We start from the raw sequence: 10,851 nt of genomic DNA, 5'->3' as shown, positions 1-10,851 counted from the left end.
AAAAAAACTCACGCCAGGCACGTGTGCGTGCGTGCCCAAGATCCCGAGAGGAGAACGGAGGAGAAGAGATTGTGGCGTGGCCATCCCCCCTGGGGGGTGATTTCTCGCTTTCTGTGTGTGTCTCTCTCCTCTGTCTTTCTGGCGAGTGCATGTGCCCTATAGCAAAAACCTCTAAAATAAAAAACAAAACAAAACAAAACAAAAAACAATCCCACAGGAAAGGTGAAGGCCAGCGCAGGGATCTCAGGGAAGGGATGGATCGGTGCCAGGTCGTCCAGTGAATCTGGGTACCATGGAGCCAGGGGCTGGCCCGTGGGCAGGAGTGGCCACCGGTTCCTGGTGTTAGGACTAGCTTGCTGTGCGACCCTGGGCAAGAACTGCCCCCAGCTGGGCTCTGGCTTACCCACCTGCTGCAGTCCGTGGGTCCTTCCACCTTGGATGCCCTCTGCCTGACAGTGCCCTGAGGAGATCGACGGGCCTCATCTGGCGTTTGTAAGCCGGAGACCTCACCCACATCCTTGGCTGGGTATGCTCGTGTCACAGGCTGGGTTCTCCAGAGACAGTGAGGCAGGCTGGAGCACCTGATGTTTAGGAGGGACGCACAGCTGTGAGAGGAAGGGGACAGCACTCAGGAGGCCGCCCGTGTTGCAGGCTCACCCGCACCTCAGCCAAGCCATGCTGGAGCAAGCAGCGCTGGTGCGAGTGTTCTGCCTCACTGGAACCAACTCTGAAGTCCGGCCTCCAGCAGGCACCAGATGTGAGCTGCCCCAGGGAGGGCGTAAACTCAGGCATGGTGGCTCTGCGTTTGCAGCGGGCTCTGAAGGAACTGAGAGCTGAGATGGTCTGCTGACCTCTTACCCAGCAGTGGGGCAGCAGGTTTTTTCTAGGGACAGGGGGGTGGGATCTGGACCAGACATTTCTATGTCTATCAAACGTTGGGCCGTGAACAACCTGCTCAACCATCCATGGAGTCCTGTGGGAGAAACTTTTAGAGCTACAAACCTGTGCCTTGTCCAGACACTTGGAAAAACAAGCATTTATGAGACCAGCAGATGGCTCAGCAGTTACGTCACTGGACTCCCGCATAGTTCCCATAGTTCAAGTCCCGGACCTGGTGGCTTGAAACTCACGCCAAGCACGTGTGAGTGTGTGTCTAAGATCCCAGGAGAACAGACTGTGCCATCCTCCCTAGGAGATGATTTCTCACTTTCCCTCTCACGTCTCTGTTTCTCTCTCTGGTGAGTGTATGTGCGCCCTAAGGCAAAAACCTCTACAAAAGAAAAGAAAAGAAAAGAAAAATATGCCTATGGAAAAAAAATCTGGCCAGCAGGGGTGTGGTGGCTAAGGAACTGGATCCCACGTGGCCAACTCCGCAGTTCGAGCCCCAGACCTGGTGTGTGTGTGCGTGCCCAAAGTCCCAAGAGGAGAATGTGGAAGGGACTGAGATGTGGTCAATCCCCACCACCACCAAGAGTGATTGCTCACTTTCCCTCTTCCTCTCCATTTCTCTTTGACAAGTACAAATGCCCTAAGGCAAAAATCTAAAAAAAGAAAGAAAGGAAAAAAAGAAAATCAGGGGCCAGCAGGTGGTGTGGATATTAATTAAGGTGGCTGGATCTCACACGGCTGACTATGCAGTTGAGTCCCAGACCCTGCATCTTGAAAATACACCAGGCAGGTGTGTGTGCATGCCCCAAATCCCTAGAAGAGTGTGGAGGAGAAGGGATTACAGCATGGCCACCTGCTCTAGAGGGGTGATGTCTCACTTTCTCTATCTCTGTCTTTGGTTAGTGCACATGCCCTAAAATTTAAAAAAAAAAAAAAAAGAATCTCCAATAATAGGTAATTTTCTTTGTACCAGAGGCACTTCTGCCAGGAGAGGCAGACACTTGGAGCCTGCTGGTTCCTGATTTTCTGGCCTGGAAGTTTTGAAATGTCTGTCATATCTTACCACTTCCCTCCCCTTCCACTGTCCTAGCTCCTGGGCCCGGCAGGGTGACAGTGTCAGTTTTGTTTAAGACAAAGCACATCATTTGCATGACTTTCCCATTTCTGTGTGATTTGGGCACAGGGCCTTGAAGTCAGGGTCTGAGGATGCGTTCCTAGAGACGTGGCCTGATCCTCAAGGGAAGGAACCGTCTGGCTGCGAGGCCTCCAGTGCCCTGGCCAGTGCCCTGAGCTTGAAGTTCCTGGTCCGAGTGGTGCTTGCACAAGCCAGCGCTGCTTGTCCCAGCCTGGCACAGAGAAGGGCCTTAGTGTGGATGAATGAATGAATGACAATGTAGTCGTTTTGTTCAAAAACTGCCCACATTTAAAATGACCAGGGCCAGCAGGTGGCGTGGTGGTAAGGACACTGGACTGCACGTGGCCAACCATAGTTTGAGTCCCAGACCTGACGGCTTGCTTTCTCACTTTCTCTCTCTCTCTTGCTCTGTCTGTCTCTGGTCATACTAAAATAAATAAATAAATAAGAATTTACATGAAAATAACCAGGACCTGGAGGCCAGCTGGTGGTATAGTGGCTAAGGCACTAGACTCCCACATGGCCAGCTGCAGTTCGAGTCCCGGACATGGGGGCTTGAAACTAACCAAGAGCTGAGAAGTATAGGTGCAAGGACTCCATTGTGCTAGTTAACCCCAACTCCTCTGAATGAAAGTGCATCCTCTGACTCTAATTGTGAAAAAGGACTCCACGCATCCCAGATGGAGACACGATCTCTGCAAGAACTGGACTGTAGTCTTTCAGTGTGTGAGGTCCTCATGGTTAAGGACACATCGGGCAGAGGGCGGAGGCAGAAGGGGCCGGGGAAGACAAACGCTGTAGTGTGCAAAGTGCAAAGCACAGCACCGTGGGTGGAAGCTCATCCACGGCGGTGTGCAATCACACAGCACCGTACGGACGTTACACTTGACTGAAAATTATACTACAGCTACACAAGAGAATATTCTTCTTATTAGAAACACACACTTGAAGAGATCAGGGATGCTGGGGCAGCATGTCTCCAAATTAGATAATATTGTATTAATGTGCACATATAAAAATAGATAAGTAATCATAAAGAAATTGGGATAAAATTTCAAGAATCTAATGAAACTAGATAAAGAGTACTTTTGGGAGCCAGCAGGTGGTGTGGTGACTAAGACATGGGATTCCCACATGGCTGGCTACGGTTCAAGTCCCAGACTTGGTGGCTTGAAAGTCATACTGGGGACATATGTGTGCCAAAGGTCCTAAGAGGAGCATGGAAGTGAAGGGACTGGAGTTTGGCACTCCCCCTGGGGGGCGACCTCTCTGTCTCTCTGGCAAGCACATGCATCCTATGACAAAAATAAAAGAGATTACCTTTTTTTCCCCTGAGAGCGAGAGACTTTTACTATAGAGTAGGTGTGCTCACTGTAGAAAAGAAAAGGACAGAAAGCAAGAAATCACCCTCAGGGGGATAGCCACGCCCCAATATCTTCTCCTCCCTTCTCGGGGAATTCGGGGCACACATGCACACACACCCAGCATGCATTTCAAGCTGCTGCATCCAGGACTTGAACTGTAGTTGGTCATATGGGAGTTGAGTGCCTTAGCTGCTACATCACCCCAAAAAAGAGTACTTTAAATTTATCTTTCTTGGGACAGAGAGTGAGAGAGAGTCCCCCACAGGACTCTGTACTGTGACTTCTAGTCTCAGCCAGCCAGAGCTGTGGGCATGCGCGGGCACCTGGCCTTTCATCATGGGTCCACTGTGCTCCACTGCACTGCTGCCTGATCCTGAACGCTTTCTGCTACTTAAAAAAAAAAAAAAGGAGAACACAGCCTCTTCTGTACAACCTGAGGAAGGCGCTGTGAGGCTGGGCTTGGGAGCTGGGACATGCGGTCCAAGAACATGCGGTCCCCAGGTCTGGTGAGAATCTTGCTGCCCCAGCGACTGGCAGCTGCTCAGCTTGGTTCTGCTTTCTAAAGCCTTGGCAATGAGATTTTTCCAGCTGAGCCCGTGGGGACAGAGCGGTCAGCAGCTAAGGGCAGTTGTACCTCTACCATGACGGGACCTGGGCTAGGTGCTTTTTCATGTTTGCACACACCACTGCACGCATCCCATAAATCTTATGGACGCTTCGGAGCGACGCCACTGCATGCGCAGGCTCGTCGCCCCCATTTTCCAGATGAGAAAACCAAGTCTCAGTGAGGTGAGGCTCAAGCTCTTCTGACTCCAAGTCTAGAGACTGTCCCCCCGCATCCCAAACACACCCCCGCTAATGTCCTGCTCCCTGGACGTGCCCAGGGCTTCCGTGTTCCCTGTCTTGGCATGTGCTATTCCCTTTGCCCGAAGACATCCCCTCCTCATTTTCCACTCACTGATTTTTCTGGCCCAGCTGAGACTGAAGTCAAGACCTGCCTCGGTGATAATTAGACACCAAATGGGCTGAAACTGAGCTTTGCTTTACTGTGCATGAGTCATTTTCCAACAAAACTAAAACCTATTAAACTGGGGAGAGGATGCTGAACACCATTTTGAAACTCTTTTGAGAAACAGCTACCATGGTGGAATCAAACAGACTTGAAAGGTGGGTGGGGTGGGGTGGTCATACCATGCCTTCCTTGTCCGTCGGATCTTTGTTCTGACCCACTTACTGGGCCTGAGTTTCCCCATCTGTAAAACAGGCAGTTAGGTGATAGCAGGAGTTCTGATCCAGTGGTGTGTGTCGAACTCATGAAACCTAAAAACTATACAGACTCCCTGGCCCCCACCCACCCAGTCAATAGGTTTAGGATGGGAGCTAGTCCGCTTTCTGTCTCTCTGTCTCTCTGTCTGTCTGGTGAGTGCAAGTGCCCTATAGCAAAAAACCTCTCCCCCCAAAAAAAAAAAAAGAAAAGAATTTGCCTGTACATACGTGGATTTATTTCTGGGTTCTCTATTCTGTTTCACTGGTCTATACATTTCTGGTTTTATGGTAGTGCTGTTACCAATTTTTAATTTACTCCCAAAGATGGGATCTTTTGTCACGTGGTGTCATGGAGCCAACTTTAGGAAACCCAAACTGCATGCAGTAACACAAGTTTTATCCAATGGCCAAGGGATGGAGGAGGCGACAAGCTTGCAAATCACCTTCTCTCTTAGCTTGGGCTGGGGATTTTCAGATAAAGCAAATGGAGCAATGAGGGGAAGGGAGAAGGTAACAGAGGGGAAGAATATTCACAGATTCTCCTGGGAAAAGGCAGGCACTTCTTGGAGTTCCCAAATCCATCTCTTTTTGCTCCCTTTGAAGGTTCTTCTGGTGGTTTCCCAGAAGATTATAAGCTCCCATAGTGCCGGTAGGTGTGTGTGGTAAGTTCGCAATGCTGAAGCTTGGGGTCTTCTGGAAGCCACTGCAGTGGCCACCTGAATTTCACTGGTTTAGATTGGTTCTGAGAGTGGGGAGCCTTATCTTTTCTACAGAAAAACACAGTTAGGGGGAAGTCGGGGCACAGTGTGAGCACAGGCTATATGGCGGGTGACAGTACCGTGATTTTCAGTTATCGCGGCTTCGCAACTTGTTTAGAAGTCAAGTAGTATGATATCTCCAGCTTCATTCTTTCTGTTCAGGATTGCTTTAGCTACTCAGGGTCTTGAGGTTCTCCAAAGGAAATAAGCATATCAGAGAGAGCTGCACCCCCATGTGCATTGCAGAACTATGCACAGTAGCTACGATATAAACTTGACTTGTGTCCATCAATGGACCAATGCATACCGAATATGTAGGATGGTTATATATACACCTATCTCGCAATCCTATTTAACCAGGAACAATAAAGTCCTGTCATTCGAGGCAATGTGGAAGAGCCTGGAGGACATTATATTAAGGGAAGTAAACCAGGCTCAGAAAGAGGAAAATTGCATGTTCTCGCTCTTGTGTAGAAACCGAAACAGTGGTTCTCACAAAGGTAGACTAGGACAGTGAATAGTGGAAGCTGGGCGAGGCGGAAGATGGGGATAGGGAGACGCTGGTGAACAGATGTAAAACTTCAGTCAGACGGGAGCTCCAATGTTCACAGCACAGCAGGGTGACTATAGTTAACGGTAATTTGTTGCATATTTCAAAATTGCTAGAAGAGATGATCTTGAATGTTCCCAATACAAAGTAATGATAAATGTTTGAGATGATGGAGATGCTAACTACTCTGATTTCTTCATTACACATCGTTTTCCTGTATTGAAAAATCGTACTCTATCCCATGAATATGTACCATTAGAATTTGCCAATTTAAAAAATGTTTATATGAATATATATACATATTGGGCCAGCAGGTGGCATGGTCCACTGGATTCCCACATGGCTGACCACAGTTCAAGCCTCAGACCCAGCAGCTTGAAAATCACAACAGGCATATGTGTGTCTGTGTGTGTGTGTGTGCCCAAAATCCCAAGAGGAGAATGGAGAAGAAGAGACTGCAGCATGACCGCACCCTCTGGGGGGATGTTTTCTTACTTTCCTTCTCTCTGTCTCTCTTTGGCAAGTGCATGCGCTCTGTGGCAAAATACTAAAAATACACACACACACACACACACACACACACACACACACACATCAAGGAGCCTGACCAGCACCCAGATTCTGAAGGCCGACGATGCTTGGAAACTCAGCATCAGTTGTGGCTGCAGATTAGTAAACCTGAAAGTTCCTTGTCAGTGCAAAAGACCTTTGTGATTGGAAGAAGCCTAATTTTTTTTGTAACTGCTTTCCCTGGGGCAAACCGAAAAACAGAATTGATGTCACATCCTGAGGAGAGGGGGTGAGGGGCTGTGCCTCATCCCCCACTGAGGGCTTTGGGGCAAGGATGCTTCCTGCTGTTAGGGAGCCCCACCCTGACCCACCCCAGGGTCTGGTCTCCTCTCTACCTCAGGGGGGGACTCCCTTCCTTTCCCCTTCTTCCTCAGCCTACTTCTGCCCCAGGTTCTGGACTCAGTCTGGGGAGCACTGACTCTACATGTACTGATGGGATTGCGATAAGCTAACTGGCCCCTCTGTACCTCTGCTTCCTCATCTGTTGATGGGCCCATAATGCCCCATACGGTGTTGGGAGGATTAAGCAAGAGTGGGCCTGAGGCAGTGAGACCCCGAAGGCTATTACTGTGACTCCGTAACTTCCTCCCCACCTGGTCTCACCAGTGAGCAGGTGCGGCCTTCTCTTCAGTCAAGACCTGCCCCCTCCTGTGGGCAGGCTCCTTAAGCCTGGGCTCCTTGCAGTCTGCCAGCAGCACACCTGCCTTCCTGGGCCGCCTGCTCCACCAGACTGCAGAGCTGCGCCTTGTTTTTCCTCTGCTTTCTGGTTAAAGGTCTCCTATTCTGACTCGCTCTGGCCCTGCGGATCACATAGCTGGCCCTGGGGGTGAGCATCAGCGCGGCTGGCCGTAAAGCTGGCGCAGGTCCTGCGGGTAGCACCACCCTCGATGGTGTTCCTATTCTTCCTGCTGTTTACCTGGCTAGGGGAGGCAGATGAAGGCTTCAGCAGCCCTGCCTCGTCTCAATCAATGTTATGACGACTGGTTTTGCCTTTTATTCTCAATCCTTGGACCTACTCCTTCTTGAATCCTTCAAGCAACTGTGTTTGAATACTATGCAAAACAGGCTGGGGATCTGCCTGGGTGGGGGACTCCCCACAGCCCAGCTCAAGTGCACCCACCAGGATTTCCAGGCAAATTGTGTTTTGTCTTTTGCAGCCGAAGAGGCATATTAAAAAGCTGTAATTTTCAGGACTGGTTCCCCTCCCTAGGAGTGGCTGGTGAGGGTGGCTTCCAGTGCAGTTCCCTTTTCTGAGGGCACCCCGATATCTTGCTTCTCTACCTCCCTGGTATACCCGCCAATCCACCCACCCCAAACCTGTCTCATCCCTTTCTCAGTTATCACGCCGTCTTCTGGCCTCACTCCCTTCAAGCCATTTCCCCTGGAGAGAGATTTTTCTAGAACCTGTCTGTCCATCGCTGGGCCTGTCAGCAGACACCAGATCTGCCTTCCTCTGGGCCCGTCCAGACAAGGCCCGGCAGGGGCTGGTACCCGTAAGTCTGAGGGTCTGGGCTGAGAAGGTTATGATGGTCACGTGGTTGGCTCCCAGTATCTCTCAACAGCCCAATCGAGGGACCCCATTCCCATGGCCAATTATGGTGAAAGTTGGGCATGTGACTCACTTCTGGCCAATGAGACACAGGGAAGGTCTCCTGTGTGGAGTGACGGGAGAAAATGAGACAGAGGGACAAGTGTCCATGTCTCTTTCTTGCCAGGGGACACGTGCTCACCAGGGAGACGCAGGGGGTTGAGGGGAGGACTTCGGGTATACATGCACATGTGCCCACATGTCTCTTTCAAGCCACTGGGACTGGCCCTGAACTGTGGTTGGCCATGTGGGATCCAGCTCCCTCAACCCCCAGGCGACCAGGCCAGCCTGACAGGACTAAGTGTGGCTGTGTCCAGGCTTGTAGCCTAGAGCAGCTGTGGCTCCCTGGCGACCAGCCCACGAGGAGTATGTCCCTGAAGTAGCTCCTGACCTCCATGCTTGGGACCGAAGTGCTTCGGGTCTGGAGAATGTCCATGGCCATAATGAGCTATCGTGGGGATGGCACCCAAGTCGAACACGTGCTGTGTCCGTGTTTCATGTACACACCTTACATACATGCCCTGAGGTCCGGAGCAGAAGTTCCCGCTTATGGGAATGACGGTGCTCAGAAAGTTCCAGATGCCGGAGCATTTCAGATGTTGGATTTTCAATGCAGGGATGCCCAACCTGTAAATGGAGGAGAAATTCCCAGACACGGAGCTAGAGCTCTGCTATGCAATCCTTGGAGGCCCGCTGCCCCCGAGCCCAGGTGTGGGGAGATAATGCACTGAATTACGGAGGACCCTTCATGTTCCTTGCAGCCAAGAGCATCCTCAGGCGATGCAAACAACAGCAAGTCAGCTGAGCATGGCCAGGGTTGGGCTTTCATCCCACAGCGGCATTAGCCCCCACCTTCCCAGGTTCGGTGTTTCCCTCTCTATTAGGGTGACAACTGGAGAATGGGAGGAGGAAGCCCCGTTAACAGAGGCCCGCGGGGTGGGGGGAGGTACCTGGAAGTTAAGAGCAGACGCTTTGTCATCAGACAGACCTGGCCCCTCTGCTCACTGGCTGTGCCACCTGGGTGAGTTGCATCAACTCTTTAATCACTAGTCTGCTCCTCGGTAAGTGGGGATAATGACAGCCTGTACCTCGCAGGGCGGGGTGAGGACGAGGCGAGTGGCCCACGTAAAAAGCTGAGAGGTCCGCCTGGCACCCCAGTGAGTGCTCCAAGGCCAAAGTGGCCGTTCCTTGGGAGCTTGGAAGGAGGAGGGGAGGCAGACCAAGGATGGCACGGCAAGCTCACTCGGCTGGGAAGAGGGGCAGCAGTGCAGAGCACGACGGGAAGGGTGCCTTGGGAGAGGGAGAAAGCCCGCGTGCAGCAGAAGTTGGTGGGTGCGACGATGGGAAGGACACCTGCAAAGGCAGGAGGGGAGCCCAGCTGGGGTTTTTCTGCCAGTGAGAGGGTGAGAGCCCCCAGCCCCTGCTTTTAAGTTTGCTATAGGGCATGTGCACTCACTCACCAGAGAGACAGAGACGGAGGAATTACCCCGTCCAGGGATGGCTGCGCCACAATCCCTTCTCCTGTCTCCTCTTGGGATTTTGGGCACACACGTGCACTCGCGCAGTGTGTTCTCAAGCTGCCAGGTCCAGGACTTGAACCAGACAGTTGGCTATATGGGATGTAGCTGCCTTAGCCCCCACTCACCTGCTGGCCTGAGAGCCCCCTCCTGACAGAGGGTCCCATATCTGTCTTCAGAGCCGAAGCATCACCCCATCTGCCCGATGGGAGAACTCAGCTCAGGGGGGCTGAGTCGGTGCTACCGGAGGAGGTGATGTGCTGGAAGGAAGGGCGCCGCTTTGGGCTTCGGGGTTCAAGGTGACTTTTCCCCATTAGCCGTCTTCAGCTGCAAGGAACAGAAAACCCAAGTGGAAGCTCGGATCCGGAGATTCTGGAGGCCAGGGCTCCCGGGAACCCACTGCTGTGCAGTTCTCCCCGCGTGTCCCCTCTTGGATAGCTCCTTCGGAAGCGTGTGTGTCCAGACCTCTGAGCCCTGGGCATACCGGACCAGCACGGGGTGTGGCCACTTCTCAGGCGGCAGCTCTCGTGCCTCACCCCCACTCCCCACAGTTGGGAGGCAAACAGTAGCAGGCGGTGGTTTGTGGACAGTCCCTTACTGGTCCCCTTCTGCACTGCCCCCTGGGCAGGCAGGCCTAGGCCTCCAGCCATCTGGATCTGAAGAATGGGAGATGCCCTGGGCTTGGGAGAGTCCCTAGGGAGGTGTTGCTGCTGAGGGTGGAGAGGCTAGCCGCCCTGAGCCTGGCCTGGAGAGGGGCCGGCCTCTCCTTGCCCATGGGTCAGTGGGCCTCCGTCTCCCAAAGCTGGAGGTCCCTGACAGTAAACTGACCTGGCCCGATAGAGCGCAGAGGCGTGGCAGGGGGCAGGTAGAGGGTGGGGCTGCACCGGGGAGCAGGGCAGCTCCACTTCCTGTGGGCGAAGGCCCTGCCGCCGCCCCAGGGAGGTTGCCCACACCCTCCTGCGCAGACCTCGGGCCGCCCGCCTGCCTGGCCCCGCACCAGCTCCTGCCTCCCTTGGGGCCGGTATCCCGCACCCTGCCCTGGTTCCAGCCTGCTCCCTCCTCGTCCCTGCGGTGCTGGCCCGGCAGAGGGGCCGGCCGGACCCCAGGGCCCGCCCTCGCGCTATGGGCGCCGCTCCTTCCTCCTTTTGCTGCTGATTCGAGCCCCAAGCAAAACAGGTTGAGCCCTTTTCCTCCGCCGCAGCTGCCTCTGGCTTG

The 10,851-nt window shown here is 52.9% G+C and overlaps 1 protein-coding gene across 1 annotated transcript in view; it reads right to left on the bottom strand.

Annotated features, from left to right (window-relative positions):
• LOC114006575 (uncharacterized) overlaps positions 1-10,721 on the bottom strand; it is a 19,370-nt gene extending 8,649 nt beyond the window's left edge. Inside the window, exons 1-5 of the mRNA XM_027769226.1 lie at positions 10,465-10,721; positions 9,765-9,963; positions 8,627-8,746; positions 4,579-4,640; positions 408-605 (exon numbers count right to left, since the gene is read on the bottom strand). Coding sequence (XP_027625027.1) covers positions 408-605; positions 4,579-4,640; positions 8,627-8,746; positions 9,765-9,803 — 419 coding nt within the window. The 5' untranslated portion in view covers positions 9,804-9,963; positions 10,465-10,721. The remainder of the gene's footprint in view (positions 1-407; positions 606-4,578; positions 4,641-8,626; positions 8,747-9,764; positions 9,964-10,464) is intronic.
• Between the last annotated feature and the right edge of the window lie 130 nt (positions 10,722-10,851).

The sequence above is a fragment of the Tupaia chinensis genome, unplaced genomic scaffold (assembly GCF_000334495.1).
Source record: "Tupaia chinensis unplaced genomic scaffold, TupChi_1.0 Scaffold000078_1, whole genome shotgun sequence".
Taxonomy (NCBI): Eukaryota; Metazoa; Chordata; class Mammalia; order Scandentia; family Tupaiidae; genus Tupaia; species Tupaia belangeri.
Note: the sequence above shows the minus strand (reverse complement) of the source record. Positions and strands in the feature narration are given on the sequence as shown.